The sequence below is a fragment of the Bombus impatiens genome, unplaced genomic scaffold, assembly GCF_000188095.3.
Source record: "Bombus impatiens unplaced genomic scaffold, BIMP_2.2 scf_0020, whole genome shotgun sequence".
In the NCBI taxonomy this organism is placed as follows: Eukaryota; Metazoa; Arthropoda; class Insecta; order Hymenoptera; family Apidae; genus Bombus; species Bombus impatiens.
Window position 1 is genome coordinate 1,460,038 of NT_176439.1, and position 18,132 is coordinate 1,478,169.

The 18,132-nt window shown below is 36.2% G+C and overlaps 2 protein-coding genes across 6 annotated transcripts in view; one reads left to right on the top strand and one right to left on the bottom strand.

The window, feature by feature from the left end:
* LOC100742491 overlaps positions 1-2,136 on the bottom strand; it is a 38,448-nt gene extending 36,312 nt beyond the window's left edge. The window contains exons 1-2 of one of the 2 annotated variants that reach the window (XM_033320316.1): positions 1,700-2,136; positions 973-1,074 (exon numbers count right to left, since the gene is read on the bottom strand). In XM_033320316.1, the coding sequence (XP_033176207.1) occupies positions 973-1,024 (52 nt within the window). In that variant the 5' untranslated portion in view covers positions 1,025-1,074; positions 1,700-2,136. Of the gene's footprint in view, positions 1-972; positions 1,075-1,396; positions 1,546-1,699 lie in introns of those variants that run through there. The other variant, XM_003484773.4, reaches the window with a different exon arrangement.
* Positions 2,137-2,207: 71 nt separating this feature from the next.
* LOC100746911 (angiotensin-converting enzyme) overlaps positions 2,208-18,132 on the top strand; it is a 58,053-nt gene continuing 42,128 nt past the window's right edge. The window contains exons 1-9 of one of the 4 annotated variants that reach the window (XM_012384347.3): positions 2,208-2,320; positions 10,770-11,006; positions 13,006-13,164; positions 14,160-14,256; positions 15,610-15,753; positions 15,958-16,149; positions 16,486-16,583; positions 17,153-17,322; positions 17,649-17,773. In XM_012384347.3, the coding sequence (XP_012239770.1) occupies positions 10,773-11,006; positions 13,006-13,164; positions 14,160-14,256; positions 15,610-15,753; positions 15,958-16,149; positions 16,486-16,583; positions 17,153-17,322; positions 17,649-17,773 (1,219 nt within the window). In that variant the 5' untranslated portion in view covers positions 2,208-2,320; positions 10,770-10,772. Of the gene's footprint in view, positions 2,321-9,018; positions 9,256-9,903; positions 9,931-10,769; positions 11,007-13,005; positions 13,165-14,159; positions 14,257-15,609; positions 15,754-15,957; positions 16,150-16,485; positions 16,584-17,152; positions 17,323-17,648; positions 17,774-18,132 lie in introns of those variants that run through there. The other 3 variants (XM_012384343.3, XM_033320287.1, XM_024366827.2) reach the window with 3 other exon arrangements.

The window sequence follows — 18,132 nt, forward strand, 5'->3', positions numbered from 1 at the left end:
GGCTGGGGGGGGGGGGGGTGTAAAAGAAGCGAAATATCGTTTCGATATTTTTCTTCTTTTCTCTATCGAACGTTTATTTAGAAAATACTGCTATCTTCTTTACATTAAAAAAATTATTATTAAAAGATTGGAACAAGTATGAAAAATAGTTAAAAATTATGAGATATTTCTCGATATCGAACAAATGTTTACGAATACCGTGAATGCAGTGCAATCATTTGCAAGAATTATACTGTGAATGTTCGTTACTAGAATATGAAATATACACTCCACTAATACACTATAATCGCGTGTTATAAATATTTCAAAATATTTGCAAGAATCCAAAAATTCACAACTAAATATACTTAAAGAATACTACAGAAACGCGCGCGAAACCTTGCTTTGAAGCATTTGAGCCTACTAGCGCGCCACCTCTATTAAAAAGATATAAGCTACGAATTTGCAAGTATATGACGTTAACTGTAGCAAATTCACATAATATAGCAAAATAATTTGAATTCGATATGTGAATGTTACCATGCCTATCGAAATAAGTTAAAACTATTTTTATTAAGATTTCTATGTTTCAAAAGCGTCTATACGAAGCTATCGTTAAATTATCAAGAATTCTATATCTCAAATCACATTGAAAAAGTAAAATAATTTGTTAGAAATTCGTTTGAAACGAGAATGATTTGGTATATTCGATCAAGAACAATGATTTATTTAATCTTATTTACTTTCGTCTTAGTAATTATTAATTACGAAATTTATATTATTATATTAATATTAATTAATATTAATTAATATTAATATTATATATTAATATTAATTATTAAATAATTACGAAATTATCTATTATGAAATATGTATCAAATATATTTTAAAGTAAATATAAATTGTATATCAAATGTTACCCATGCTCGAATAACAAGAATAGAATTGTTCATACACAACTATCTTATGTAGTCAAAATAAATTAAATATTACCAAATTTCCATGAAAATTCATCGGATTGATCATTAATCGTCGTTGCGTCCATATATTAATATTCCAGTTACTTCTATATTATCCCTGCCATCGATCAGTAACCTGCACAAAAAAATAACTACAAGTTAAAACAAATGTATAAAATAATTAAATGAAAACACAATCAAACTCAAATTTTATTACGAAAGCTTACGATAAAAGCTACGGTAACAGTAACATTTAATAAATAGACGACCGAAGAAAAATTAAAACAAAAGATTTCAGAAAATCACTTAATTTCATTATCTTAATGTTCAATGAATTGTTAAATAAATGTGTATTAATTAAACGATAATAATAACGAGATTTATACGATAGTAAAAGGTATAATAATGAATAGTAATGAGGAAGCGACCCCACCAATAGGTTAAAATGCGTTGCAAACCTGACGCAATACGATCCACGTTATCGATGATATCGAAGAGACGACTAAATGACGCCTTAGTTTCGCAGAGCAACTACCAAAGTGGTGGGGGAAGGGGGGGACCCACGAATCGGTGGCAGGTACGCAGTTGAACGATTGTAAACAAAATAAATGTATACATCTACAAAAACATTCATCTTCTACGTAGCGCTACACAAACCTTTCCAAATTTCAAACGAAGCACACATTACGCAATATTTACATATATCTACACAATGATTACATCGATCTTTACAAACATCGTACAATAATTCGTATACTTACTGGCAGCGTTCAGTATCAAAGACACATCTGTCTAACTCGGACCGCAAGAAAGAAAATGAAGCTGCTGACGCTGTATATACAATTTCGTGTCTTGCAAAAGGGACATATGAGTGGCTGTACTAAACTGTTTAGCATTCTATTTTCGCGACACTAAACTTTTGAAGATATCGGAAAGTTATAAACCCTAACGTGACCGCAAGAAGCTTCATGTGCAAGCTTAATGGGAAAGCAAGAAACCCGAACAATCAGACAATGAAAGAAAAATCGGGGCACGCCGGGAACGAACGAGATCGCGATCTCTCGAAAGAACTAACAAACCTACGCGACGTATCTCCATGCACGAAATAACCGTAAGGTTCAGTGGAAAGCCCAAGAATTGACCGTCACTCGATTCCTGTTTCGCCATTCGAAATTTACACAAATCACGGTCGATGGCACCACCGATGATGCATCTCAGTGATCCACTGGTAATCCAGCCGTGAATCTAGCACATTGGCCTGCAACGACACAGGCTGTCTTTACAAGAAAACCGATTTTTGTGGACATTCGCGGCAGAGACAATCGCAGTGCGTGTGTGATTTTGCTGTGGACACCTACGGTCGGGACAATCACGATGCCTGTGTAAGTCTTTTATGAATATTAACAACATGCTTTTTTATTTATGAATTATAGAGGTAAAGGTTAGAGGAAACATTAATCCTCTCTACTCGGAAATTTCATAAGGTGGTTTCCGATATGCTCTTATGGATTTCCATGAGTAAGCAGGTTTAATGTTCAATCTACCATTTCTTTTGCAAAACATAAAGCGGGGTGGTTTACGTCTCCGAATATCATCTTCTTCTTTACGACTTGTACGAAGTAAGCTGCCACCTGTGTCGTTCGATTTGAGGATTACTGTGTGCTCCATTAATTAGGCTGACTTCTTTTCGTTCATGTAAAGAGATTTACTCGCATGCAGGAATAATGTGGCCGATTTTTAATTGCCAATATCTAAAAAACAAAACCGCAAATGCAATTTTTTTATTTTTGATTCTCGTCTTATTTTGGCTTCAAGAATCACTCCTTAAATTTTCTGACATCTGTAGCCGAACACTCTATAATATTCGTTACATTAATAATAGAAACTTGTTATATTTTTCATTATTTTAATTGTAAGAATACTAAATTTAATAATTTACCTCTTTTAAGTTTCTTTTAATTTAATTTAATTTTTTAATAATCTTTAATTCAATAATTTTCCTTCTCCGGTGTCACGTGCAGCTCCAAATCAAACTTCTTTGTGCAACAGCATGATCTCATGTAACGAATAATACCCGAACTGTGATCGATAAACGAAGGAACACATATTTTACAGTTTCTCCAAATTTGACAAAGTTATTTTCTGATGGTAGCCGGTGATTTTTCGTGGAATATTAGAGAACTGTCATGGCTCTAAATTCTAGGGATTTTCAAAAGTACAAGCGTACAAACAATAACGTAAAACCACTAGATTCAAGATTCTGCAAGGCGTACTCTCGTTTCCTGTTGCAATACCAAGCTTACGAGTTATGGCCTCGTTAATTCTGGAACGATCACAGGACGAAAATTATTCCACCAGTGTCCTTCACGCTCACAATGGCGCTATAGTTACGCATTTAGTTCCATGCGCGGGAAAAAGTGACGACACCAATTGTCGTACGATTATTTCATAGTGAATCAAATTAATGGATATCGTAATGCAGATAAATTGATTATAAGCGTATAATTATAATAATTTGATCATTCTTATATTTTTAGTATTATGTTCGTGTTCTTGGTAGCGATTCATTTGTTATGCATACGGTAACGAAATAATTGCACACACGCACATTTGCTCCGGGAAAACTGTTTCCATATCATCAACGGAAGAATTTCTAATTACCGCGTAATCAAAAGTCAAGGAATCGGTATCCTTGTAGCAGATGGCTTGAATAATCCACATTCAGAAACACGCTATTCTATTGTGATTTGTACGTCAGAAGTTGTACAACCTACATCGAAAACAATCTCGAATGAAGAAAGAAAGATATATGGACAGGAAGAAGTTCTATAGAATGTATTATAAATAGATTGCCTGATGTAAACCTACATTGAATTGAATTGAAAAAACACAGCTGTTCCAGTCTTCGGCGACAATGATTTTTTTAAGCAATGTGCAAACAATGGCACGATAAGAAAAGGGGGCAGTAGTTGATTCAAGAGTTTTCAATGAAATTTCAGCGACTTCTTGCGTCCTCCGCTTTTTTATTTTTTATTAAAATCGCTTTGTGAGTCAGTTTCTTATGCAATGTTTCACATTCACGATTTCGCACAGAAATCGTAAATGACGCTGCTTCCTCTCTTGTCGATTCTATCGACGATAAATAATTACTCTAATTGCATGTACTATCTTCGTATCATCGGCCTTAGATCAACGATAACAATAATTATGGTGCTATTCATGACTTACATTGTAATTTCATTTTTCTAAATGTGTGTTAAAATTCATTGAAACCTGTTAATGTGATTGAAAAATTTGTTCAGGGAAGAGGATGCATAAAACAAAATGGTGAATTGAGTAAATTGCGCCGAAAGATTCAGTTTTAATTTTTTGATACTAGTTAAATTTGAACTGGTAACTGTAATAGCTCTTAATGAACATTATATCTTTTATATTTACACAAGAAATAAAAATTTCTCTTATTTGGGTCATTTAGGCTTTTTCAATCGTATATTTATAACATTTGACGTTGCCTAATCGTCATAGGTCGGGCGGGAATTTCCAGTACATGTCTATGTGTGAACGACAATACGCAATCACGTTAATGACTGCGTAATACAGAATTGCGAAGATGTGTCGCGTGCCCTCCATTTCCGGTTCACGCTGTTGATGCTCTTCGTAACGAAGTTGACACAAAAAAAGTCGACGTCGTGTAACGATCTTCTTTATTTATAAAATTCATTCTACGATTCCAAAGGTGGAATAAGGTAAAATAAAAGAACAGAGATATCTTTCGATATTTTTCATTAACGAGACATCAACGAGAATTGAGTCGTTAAATTTTACGTCAATCTCGTATTACGATTCAATGAATTTTTATACATACACTTTCTTTTATAGGGTACTTATAAAAAGCGAGACTAACTTCATAAATTATTATTTATCGTTTGAAAATATATTTCAATAATATATTCACTTACTATAATATATAGATCTCAATCGTCTTGTTTGAAACCAGGACATATTCTAATACTTATGAACGGGACTTTATGTAACAAGATTGATGAATCGATGAAATAACTTCTTTTTTAGGATTAGCTTCTCACCTATGAAAATAGTCCAATTTGTCTCCAATGCAACAAGCGTATCGATGTCACGTTTTAGATTCTTTGCAACGATTTTTACACCTGATTTGCTATTTTTCGCTTGTCTTTTCTCGCGAAACGCGTCGTTAACCTTCACCCAGGAGTCTGACGGACCGATCGATGAAAAGAGTTCAATCATTTAGCCGATTGACCTTGCCATCGTCGTAGCGTTGCATTTTGAATAATTCTTGAGCGTGCTCGCGTAATACCGGTAACACGTATCACTGTTTTCCCACGTTTCATCGGTTACCTTGTAATAACGCTGACAATCGCCGTTTTGTGTTATATAGCTACAATGGAATTGTCAGTTTGCGCGGAAGATGGACAAAGTTTTGCATCCCTGCGTATGTTAGAAAATGTGAACATGATGAATTAAGTTTAGATATAGATTTAGTGAAAGTGTACCGAAACGTAACGTGGATGTGAGGAAATATCTTACAGATTTACTTTCTTCGCCAAATTGCTTATGCAATTCCACTCTAGAGGAGTTTCTCTTACTTAATCGCTCGTATGTTTCCTTGACGTATCAAATCACACTTATTGCATTACTCGAGAAGCGTAGATAGCATTATATATTATTCAATTCGACAATTATTTCAATCTTTCTTCTCGGCGTCAAATCACATGCTTACTTTGTTATTGTATTTAAATTAGGAACCTTAAGATGTCAATTAATCTCAGGATCTCCTCTTGTTGCATTAAATTACCCTCTATTTGCTTTGCAAATAAACGTGTTTTATCATCTTATGCCATACAACTTCCACGATTAACAAATGAAGAAGTAAACATGCAGTAGTAAAAAAGTGATGAAATAAAAGAAGTTTCATTACATCAGAAATAATTGAAGATCTTTTTCTATATCACGCATAATATACAAGATCCGGCTGAATAACACGTAAAAGCGATCATTTAGATGTGCCAGTCCGGAATTAGCCATGTTCGGGATATTTCTTGATACATTTTCAAACTCGATTTTCTCGAAGACTAAGCCGAAAATGAAAAAATGTTATTCCGCTTTTACATATTACCTGGCCTGACTCTGTATATTATATTTATAAAAGGTTCTTACGAGCATTCGAATATTTTCGCGTGTCACTGTAAGCATTCGTAAAACATACAGTATCTTCTTTGACTTGGGATAGAGATAATGAGCGTAAAGACCCATCAGCTACCAACAAAAAGGCTGAAGAAACGCACGGCTGCGCTTCGTAAATGTTTGCGTACTTGAACCTAGAATTGCGGTCAGTACGTGGGATTGGTGCACCCATTATCTCTCGACAGGATTAGCATTGTCAAAGTTGCTCGCTGGAAGAACACGAGGCGCGCTTTTAAAGTAAAAACCACCTGCGCGCTATGCTACACGTTATTGCCTGTGACGTGAGCTAGCTCATGGCATTGAAACCTGAATTCGCGTTCCGTGCGTGCCCTTCTGCGCGTTAATTCAATTTCGACCGTGAAGACCCCGGTAATTAACTACGTGCGCGTAATACGTAATCTTGAATTCTAAGAGAGGTAATAGCAGTTTTCGAAGTATAGTCTTTCTCCTAAAACAAAGGGTTAATGTACTCATTTAGAGTCATAGAATCTATTTCTAAAAAATTTGTTTAAATATTACGTGTCATGATATCGATATAAAATGATCCAGCAGCGCATTTACACACGACTTCAATTTATTTCAATTTATTTTTCTATTTAATATTACATCCTTGTTGATTGTAACACGATGACTGAAATACCGTATATACAGTTCCAGCATCATCGTGAGACTATCCTCGTGATCCGCGGCAGGGTGCGGCTGTTCGACGTTTTCTTGTCGATCGATGAGTTTAGTCGCCGTCAGGTCGATGCGTCACGCAGGTGGACGCTTTTTCCTTGATCAATGAAAACAAATGCATAACGATCGCCTTGAACAGTGTACGTAATGAATACTAATCACCCATTTTCTCCTCATTCTTTCCCACGGTTCACAATCTTATCACTCTGCTTGCAAAATTGCAAATCGCAATTGGAATTGGAAGACAGTTAACTGGAGTGAGATAGAGAGTGGTTGTTAGTTACTAGACTGTGGATCTTTATCCATTCTTACGCAAATAAAAATATCGATTAAAACGAAATTGAGTTATCATATTTTGCTCATGTGTTTCATTGGTTTGTCCATATACATGTATAGCGTATCCAGGAAAGAACTCTTTTTATGATATATAGCAAATTTGGATAAATCTTCGCAAGTTACTAATGTATAATGCTAACTCAATTCTTAATGATGTCTGTTACAAGACTGAGGTAGCAATTATACAATTGTGTACTGGATTATTGTTAAACATATAAGGAACTACAATCTTTAGTGTTAATTTTAATTCATAGCTGCGTTTCGACGCTTCGATGAAAAGGCAGAAATGATGGAAAATCGCGATTAATCGCGAGTCGAAAACCGACTGTCGAACAATGCGTATTAAACGTGCAATTTAAACCCCACTGTCTTCCCACGGCCGCATAGTGTTATTAAAACTTGCAAAATTATGAATCACAGTTTCAATTAAAGGTTGATGCAGTGGTGACACAATGACGCTTAAGAATTCTCAGGAGGAAGCACAGGTAGTCGAAGCAGGAAACGGCATCGATGAGATTCAGAGATAATTACATAATTAGACACATTAACTGCGATGAATCATCTTGTCCGATCGAGTCATTTTTTATATTTTCGAGGAATTCGTCGATGTTTCATATGTAAATCGTATTATTCTTTCGAACGTCGTAAAACATTCGTTTAATACTCAGTTTCGAATATTCTTTAATGTAGGTTCAGACGATGAACCGTATTAGGCTAAAGAAGGACTTTTGAGAATTCTATGTTGAATGGTTCTTGAAAGGGCCACATAATACATAATTCTTCTCGCTCTGCTAAATGTCGTCTAATACCCTACTGTAATCAATCCTCCACAAAGTCTCCATCTGTCTTCCATCCATCTCAATTTTGATCGATTACCGCTGAACCACGTAGTTGAGCCCTTTCGTCACAAATGGATCATCTACAAAAATTAGCAGATTTCCAGAAACCTTGGAAGACCTTCATTCTTTGGAGAAAGCGACAAATTGGTGAAGTTTCTTCAATTCAAAATTGTCCTTTGAAACTAACATAAGTAGGTAATTGAAATATTGGTTTGATAGAATTGTAGAATAAATGGAAAACAGTTGCGAGATGCAAAAGAGACGCGTACTCAACTCGAAGACAATGAGACTCATTGAAAGAGGTCGACGAGTGTCAACGTGAGAGCTTCGAACTTTCGTAATCGACCAGCACAGGTTGGCCCTCGATTCTATAACCTTCTCTCTGACCTGTTTTCGTCCGCGAACATACCTTTATCTCCTTCGAATGTCCTCATTTAATTACGATTAATGTGATTCTTACCTATTTCAATAGAAACAATAACTTTTTCTCATGATATCGCGATTACTTGAAAAACATGATACCATAAATGGATGTTGATATGAACTGAAAGTAATAGTAATTTTGTAGATGAGGTAAAAATGTTTTCACAGAACCGCCGTGTCATATAGAGCAAAAAACAGTAAAAACTGGATTGTTTGACGTTGAGATTACAGCGATCAATAATCTAGTACCACAAAAAGTCACTTAGTCGTTTCAAGTAGAAATAGGATTTACCATAAACATAAAGTTACATAAAATATCCAGCCATATTTATATAGTACCTTGAATACTCATATAGCGTTAAAGCCAGATTATAGCAAAGACTATACAGACAGTCTTTTTTATTTTTTAATAAAAACGACATCACACATCATCAATTTCTCAGAGGTAAGTCTTTAAGTCTTTTTCTTTCATCTTCTTGGCATGTCCCTTCCTCCCTCGGATCCTCCCACGCTTATTCACGATTCGAGACGTTGTCGATGCGACGACGACACCATGGTGTACATGCGGATCCCCACTTCTCGCTACGGATGACCTCCCTATGGTCGCGTTCGAACTGCTTCGCAGGGATAAATGTACACTTGGCGTCGGCTACGAAGCTTTTAGCGACGCCAGAACGAAACTGCCGCTCGTCAACAATCGTCGTCGCGTCTCATCGTGCATCTTCCAAGACCGCGAGATTCATATGCCTGCTGCTCGATCCAAGATCGAACAGCGTCTCAACGGAGGAGCGACGCTCCATCATCGGGGGATGAAAGGACTCGTAAGTCTCTCCCTCTTTGAGGTGCGCTACGACTTCGCTTGACGATTCACTCGCAAGAGAAGGGACTGCAGAATGTTCAGACGATGAAGAAGGAAAAAGGGTGAAAGTGCACAACGTGAATGGGATAAAAATTTAGAAGGATCAATGTATAAATCGGCGAATCTGTTAATTAGAGAGTTTCACGAGTTCATTGTTGTCGAAAAAGTGCGCGGAATTAAAAATGATGGTTCGAAAGTTTGATCGATCGGATCGCAAAAATTGCTAAATTGAAGTTCCTTTGATTTAGATCGATAAAGCCCTCGAGCTTTTTTTTAATTTGGTGATAGAAGTGTGTGAATCTTGGAATGCGCACGTACATATTTAAAAGGTTTGATCCAAGAATACTTCTTATGCAAGATATTGGAAGAATATTTCTCGTTTCAAGAGGATAATGGAAATTTCCAAGCTTTTATTTTTACAGTAACAGTAGTGCATAAATATTAGGTACTAAATGAATGAGATGGAGGATGCTGTATAAAAGATCCAATCCGTGACTTAGATATAGCAAGTATCTCACGTGTCGGTTAATAGCGCCGCGTGATCGTGCTCGAATATCGAACGTCCAAGGTGGCAGGATCGGCATGCGATCGTAGATGACCCACTACTCTGCATGAATAGCCTTTCATGCTAAAGGAAGTAGGTAACGCGAAGACATAACACGTGACCGTGAAGTCAAGAAATGAATTACACGTAAACGTCCTAGTTGTAATACAGCTCGCGGTATGATTTACGAAAACAATGTACTACCTACCACGAGTCAATGGCTCTCATTAAATTAATCAACGTAGTCGTTATCTCAAATCATGCTAACAATAGGTTTCATTTACATTCTCTGTCGTCATTCGTGTAATTTGAAACAATTTTCCAGAAGAAGATAAAGAAATTTTTCCAACATTAATTATTCGAATTTAGCATAGAACTAGGTAGCAATTGAATTTCACGAAATTTCACGGAATTTCTCCAAAATTCACCAAGGTTCCTCTAAAGTTCGCTATTCTCAATATTTGACCCAAAAGAGAACGAACAGATGTGCGACATAGAAAGGAATTCTTCATCTCTTTTATCGATTCTATTTATTAATAGCAATATAGTTTCAGTCGATGCCATAAGTGTCTACTATCGGCGCAATAGTGATTGATAGCAGTACATTATAAGCAGTTTCTTGCTAACTATCATATTATAATGTTTTTAGTTGTATCTTATTAATCAAATGGAAACCTCGAACAAGGATCTATAGCACATTGTGGTAACAGCTAAATTAACCGCGAAGTATGGTTCTACAGTTCTCAGCGGTCGTTTTAGTACACACAGATTGAAGATATTTCGTCGTTTATTATTAGATATTTAACACGTTAGGTGTTTATAACTTATGAGACAGTATAAACCGCTTAAAAACCGCTTTTTCCCCAAAATGTGCTAAATGCACTTTAAACCCTTCTTGTCATTTTCATTCAATTATTACAATTTTCTTCCAGATAATGCACGCTTGGATTTTTTTTGGCTTACTCTCCCTGGTCTCTGGCCAGCTAGACCTACCCTCTCTGAACGACGACTCCCGAAACAATCTCGGGAGAGGTATTCCACCTACCGAAGCACAGCTACAAGATATTTTAGCCAGATTAGATTTCCTTGGTACCGAAAGATGTAACGCCAATGTGGCGGCGCAGTGGGCCTACGAAACCGACGTGAGCGAATACACGCAGCTGCAGGCGGTAAATACAAATTATCCACCAGCATGTATAATTTAAATAACAATTTCTATGAATTCGTGTTCAAAATACCCGCATACGATAAAAACTTTTGGACCTCGTGAAAGTATCGTTCAAAAGAGTTAGTTTCACCTTATTGTTCAACCTTTTCATTCTTCGTTAATGTCACCAACCTACGGCCATGAATTCTGTTCGAGTTAATGCAACCGACCTTGATTAATTTCAACCGGACTAATGACCAGTCTCCCCACGAGCCTGCGGCTTAATTAAAGTAACGTTCAAATCAAACAAGCCAACTAACTTTAGGACTTCAAGTTTACATGTTCCATGACTAATATGCTACTCCGAGATTAATCCAAGCCTAATAGTGTATAGATAAACAAAATGTCCTAGGAGAAAACCGAGTTTCTTTATTTTATCTTCCATAAGACATTTAGAGTAAAAAAGAAATAAGCGAGATACACTATAGATCTCGGTCCACTCATTTTCTATTTACTTCAAAAAATAGATTCTACAGAATACCTATTTGGAATAGTGCAATAATTTTTCTATTTTTTATGCAATACTTGTCCTTTACTTAAGATAAAAAGACGCTAAAACAGATGCTTTCATAATCCTCGTTATGTGATATTCTACACTAGACAACCGTTCGACGTTACTCGATGGCACTGAGACCTCGACCTGCTCTATGATTCGGCTCGTGAGACCGTGGAACGTCATCGTGGCTGTCAGGACGCGGAGAATCGCGATTTCGCGTGTACGCGGGGATTTCCTCGACGGTAGCCGGCCTTTATTGTCCGCTGAGGGGCCGAACACCTCCGCGGGAAACGTTCCCAGTCGTTGCCATTGTACGATCGGTGTGTCCTGAATGATTTCGCAACGGAACATCAGTCCAAACGAACTTAGAACGGAAATCTTCAGCCTTCAACGCGAAATCCGCTAGACATTCGCGTGATGCTAATGATAATCGTCGGCTATCCTTGCCTCGTTTCTTCATATTATTTTTTGTTATTCTTGGAAGCTTAGGGAAACCCGTGTATCGTCAGTATGCGACCTACTGTGAAACACGTGCATGGGATTCTTCGACGTTGCTTAATACTGATATGCCTCTCATGAGACTGGGAATTTTAATGTATTTGTATGAAATTTAAGCGTTCAAAGATGCATAGAGCGCGTATAATGTGAATGAATTTACAAAATATCCGAAGTGACGCTTCCGTTATAATTAGGCCGTATATCGTATAATAAATTTATGCAAATTAAATTCTTACGAACATAACTAAAAAACTGCAACTATAGCAGTGATTTGTTTCATCTATCAAGCATTACAATGAGCATTGTCCTTTGGATATTTATATATTCTAAAACTAGCATAATTTTGTCACACCATAATTTTATATTACGTAATTAATTTTCGAAATAGAATTATCCTATGTTCGGTGAGAACAGGTGACTGTTACCAACGCGGTAAAAAATATTTAGTTCAAAAATAAGTATCAATTTTATTTGGCATAAAGCATAAATGTTAATTGAACATTCTAGAAAAACTCGTTTAAGAATTTTCTTCGTTTCGGGCCATTCGTTATCGATACATCTAAAGTGAAAAGGAAACGTAGCACTCTTCTACTTTTACTTTTATTTAGAGTTCCTCTACGATTTACACTATCTGAACGACTCCCAGTGACCCATAAAGAAACTCGTATACACTTTCTCGAGCATTTTCCTTTCCTCCAGCGCCTTCGTCTATCTCTGATCCCAGGAAGAGTAAAGATAGCAACGTTTATCTCTAACGGTAAACCTGGCGTTGGTTGATTTGCACATCGAACCAGTTTCGCTCGGACGATCACCTTCGTACCGATTACTACCTTGTTCTTCGACACAAGACTTGGATATTCTAACACAAATTACGCCTGTGATCGAATGAATAAATACATTAAAAGATTAATGATATTAAGATATTTATTTTAACAATGTTTATTAAAATAGAAATATTTCTTCGCAGCTGGAAGCTCAGAGAATATACGCAGACTTTCAAAATCAAGCCTGGTTCTTGATTTCGAAGATCGATAAGGATAACATTAGAGATCCCGTAGTCAGAAGACGTCTTAGATATTTATCTGTGGTTGGACCATCGGCGTTACCACCGGATCAGTTGGACAGAGTAAATAACTACTTAATATGTACTGCTAATCCCATCAAGGCCCAATTTTTGTTTAGCGTAATAATTGTTTAGCGTATGGTTTTGTAATTTGAAAAATTTGTTTTGTAAAGAAGATATAATACACAAAAGTTTGAGGCTAGTTTCACCGTAAACAAATTATACTTATCATTTATATAGTTTGCGTTAAAATTACACAACTTACAAACCTATTTGTACAATAACACATTAAAATATAACGTTTCATATACGCGATATCACGCGTGAAAGAATTAACCAGATTGTGTTACTCGACGTAACTTCATTTTATTAACTAGTTTCCCATACAAGAAACATTAATAATACGCAAACAAAAAATAAAACAGTTGCTCCCTCGTAATCGATTCAATTCACGCCAAAGGAAGGCGTTCAACTATCGTGCAAGAAAGGAAACCCAAAGCAATAAACGAAAAACAAGCAAATCTATTCTATCACGCACTTCCTTTCGTCGCATAACAGGCTCGGTCAAAGAAATAGGAAGTATCTGTCCATAATAGATTACATTTTCTAAAAATAAATGATTACGGAAACAAGACGGAACGAAAAATAAGCTACAAGACGTTCTATCCATCGAGACACAGGAAATAACGTCTCCTCAATTTTTTTTCTCTCGCTTTCCTCTCTAAAGTTTTCTCTCTATTACTTTTCCCTCTTCTTTTATTCCTCTCTTCTTTTTAGTGAATTACAACCTTCTTGTTTCCTCCATTTCGTATCGAGAATTTTGAAGAATTCTCTGTTACTTCTGATGAATCGAAATAGCTTCCATCAGTACATTTTCCGATTATCATTTTTAATCAATAGAATAAATCAAAGTTTAGTCTTTCTTGTATTTTAAACAAAAGATCGAACAAACCGAAACGTATTTTTTTTATTATATATTAAAATCTTTTGCTCATAATTTGCGATAGTTAAGCTTCCACATGGAGCTCTTCTCATGCCTATTGTTCCCTTTTTTTCAGTACAATAGCGTGATCAACGATATGCTGGCAGTGTATAACGATGCTAGCATTTGCGCGTACAACGATCCCTTCCGGTGCGGGCTGCGGCTGTATCCAGGTAATGAATAACATCTGAGAACTCGAGAGTCGTCCGAATCGGGGGAAAATAGATGGCGATACGATTTTCACGGCTTGCAGCCAGCGAAATTTCCACGGTATGCGTAAGCGGCCACTGTTACGCGCAAGAAAGTGCCTCTCTAATCGTAAAACGGCTAAACGATGAATATTTCAACATACTACATCGAGGCGGCATCACAAAGAGATTCGCAGAGGGTTTCATGAAAATTCATCGCGATTTAATTTGCAATTTTTTCTCTGCACGATACTCTTCTTTAATTTTCTTTGTTCTTCTTGGTTGAATTATTCATGTGAAGCTTTTCTAGAAATTTTCCTTTTCAGCAAGTAATTTTTTTATAGAAAATGTTTATATTGTCTGGCAAATCATTTCTCTCCTTAAAGGATTAATAAATTAATTCATATCAGAGATCTCCCACAGAATCTACATATATTCTACAGATCTTCATACAGTGATGCACTTTAATTTTCTTTTTTCTTGTTGAATTACTTACGTCCTTCCTTTAAATTTTCTCTTTTTCTAGCGGAAGCCATTTTCATGCAGTTTTCGTATCGACGGAAAGTGCAATTTCCTATAGAATGTGCCAATGATGTTTGAAAGGTCTCTCAAAGGATTAATAAATTAATTTATATCTGGGATCTTGTAGAAACGATTTCTTCTCGCGTTACATGATTAAGAAATATGTTTTTCAAGCGTCTAGTTATACTAAATGACGCCTCGTAAACCGCACGAGGCAATCAACGCCCAAAGAGCAATGTATTTAGAAACACGGAAGTTTACGATCCTCCTTGCGATTCTACTTGCTTCGCGGTTCATTTACTCGATCAGGATTCAGTCTGTAACAACGAGCGTGCGCGTAACACGCGGAAAGAGAAAAATGCGTAATAGTTCTTAAGTCTCCAACGATTTCATCGGTAAGCGCTCTGTCGTTCAGCCAATCGTTTTATAGAACTTCCCCATAGTTTTAGAAAATCGTTGCTCGTGTAAAATTGCTATTTAATGACGATTACGTAACACGATCCTATTAAAAGATAACTGCAAGCTTATGAATAAGACCGCGAAGCTGGGTCTCGTTCGTCATTTACATTAAAATTATGCAGGTCAACTCCATCTTACATTTCTTTAACCATTGCGGTAATCAGCTTTGCATGGAGCTTAGATCACATGTGTTGCAACAAACCATCAGAATCGAATCTGTCACACGATCATCGTGAAAGCTACTCGAGGTGAAAATCGTAATCGAACAGAGAGACGCTTCTATAAATAGACGGTTTACTTATTCATCATCGGATAAAGATGCTTGGTCGTTTATTCTGAAATAATGTTGTTTCGCAGATATATCGCAGATCATGGCGAAAAGCCGCAATTGGGACGAGTTGCAGTATGTCTGGGCAGAATGGAGAAGACGAAGTGGGATGAGGATCAAGGACCTCTATCAACAACTCGTCACGTTAAACAATGAAGCTGCTAGATTGAATAGTATGTTCGAAAATAAACGCTACTTTTAACTTTTTAAAAGTTGAATTTCCTAGCTTGTAAGGAAAATTGTTTTTCCTTTTTTAAACGTAGTAGAATACATTTTTTCGGATGGCTTTTGCACTAAAATTTAGAAGCTGAACGCGAAGAATTAAAGATATCCGGCAGAAATAATCGGTAACTATAAAAGAATGTATCGCTGCGCAGATTTCACTGATGCAGCCGAATATTGGATGTTCCCCTATGAATCTCCAAACCTACAACAAGACATCGATGAAGTATGGGAAATGATACGTCCTCTTTACGAAGAATTACACGCGTACGTTCGAAGAAAATTGAGGGACCTGTATGGACCTGAAAAGATCGGCACTCATGCTCCTCTTCCAGCTCATATTCTTGGTACTAATATGGTTTTTAATACATTCAATATCGATGTATTTTCACAACGTTGTTCCTAATTAGGTTAGCTTTTGTAGTTATGACTTACACCTTGACAAATTGGTCGTGAAATATTCTCTTTTTATCGAATTCTTAAATCAATAATATTTTTGTATAATTAATTTTTCAAACTAAACTGATTTCTTTCGTTGAAAAAACATCCGTTTGTAAGCGATAACTATTAACAATACAAATATCTACCAACGTTTGAATTATTGATATCTTGAATGAGTTAATGCTATTATAAAACCCCGCGTAAGGTGTGCAGGTATTCTAAAATATAACGAAAATTAACAGGTAATATTTGGGCACAATCGTGGACCAACATCATCGATATCACGGTACCGTATCCAGGGAAAAATTATCTGGACGTGACGCAGGAAATGCAGGCCCAGGTAAAAGTTACACATTACGTAATTCTTATCAGAAGAATTAAGTTGGACAAGCTAATGAATTCAGTCCAGACCGACCATTGTTTCCTAGTAGAATCGAAAGTAACCTGTTACGATTCGAAAGCGACGGTGAAGTAAGTGAAGATTCGAGAAATGCAATGTTTCACTCACCTATTTCCATTGGAATTCTCTGTTCCTTTTTCTCTGTTGTCTTCATTGTTCGTTACGTAATACATGAAACTTTGAAACCTTTAGTCATTGATTACGCACAAAAAATATTGAATTCGCCCTCTTACAAATAATACCACAGGATTCAATTTTTTAAATTTCACGACTGATTCTTGTTTATGCTTCGAATATCCGATTACAATCGTTCTTACTATTTCTTGCGTTTATCCATTTTCAATTATGCCGAAAGACTTTCACACTGCGTGTTTACATGAATTTATGTTTTATGTGAGATAAGGCTCCGTAGGAACACATTCATTGAAACTAATTAGTTGTAATTAGCTCTCGTATCATGTTTTAGTTAGTCGGAATTGAAATTGAAATTGTTTTGGCAATTGATTTAGGGTTACACGCCTATCGAGATGTTCAGGATCGCGGAGGAATTTTATCTGTCCCTCAACCTGAGCGCCATGCCTCCTGAATTCTGGGCTGGTAGCATAATCGCGGACCCTGGAAATCGACCTTTAATTTGCCAGGCTTCTGCTTGGGACTTTTGCAATCGTTTAGATTACAGGTAACTTCATCGAGTTTTATGCTTATAAAAAGACTACGAATGTTTATATATGTGAACATTTATATTTTGCAGATAATCAACAATTAGATAAATTAAATAAATCAACAATTAGATTAGTTATGTTTAAAAACGACTAAAATATTAAAACTTAAATGAAAGAATATTTTATCTTTCAAGTGCAATAATATGCACGTTATTTAGAGAATTCTATTTCAATCATTTATACACATCACTGTATATATTTGCGTGTTTACGCTTGTTATAAAATAAATATCCGCAATCTAATTATAAAAAACAGATTAGCTAATTAATTTCATTTTTTTCAGAATCAAGATGTGTACTAAGGTTACCATGAAAGATCTAATCACAGTACATCACGAAATGGCTCACATTCAATACTTCTTACGTTACAGCGGATTGGCTCGAGAATTCAGAGACGGCGCCAATCCAGGTAACGTAGATGTTTCCTTTCAAACTTGCAAATCAATTATTTTTTATGTTGCGAAGTAAAATCAACATTTTTAAAAAATCCATCGCGAACTACTGAAAAAAGGTAATCAAACGTACAGACTTACTTTCCTTCCTTTCGCAAAGATCAAGATCTTTCAAACGATCGAATATCGACCACCCGGAAATCGTGCGTCATTAAATGAAATACAAGCGTTTCGATGTTCTGAAAATGGAACAAACGAGGAATACACACGATAGTGAAGCCTATAAAAACGGACGGTAGGTTCATGAACGAGAAACGATGGAACGACACGCGATAGCACGATGGACATAAGTCGCTGTCGTTACATAAGTCTGGTC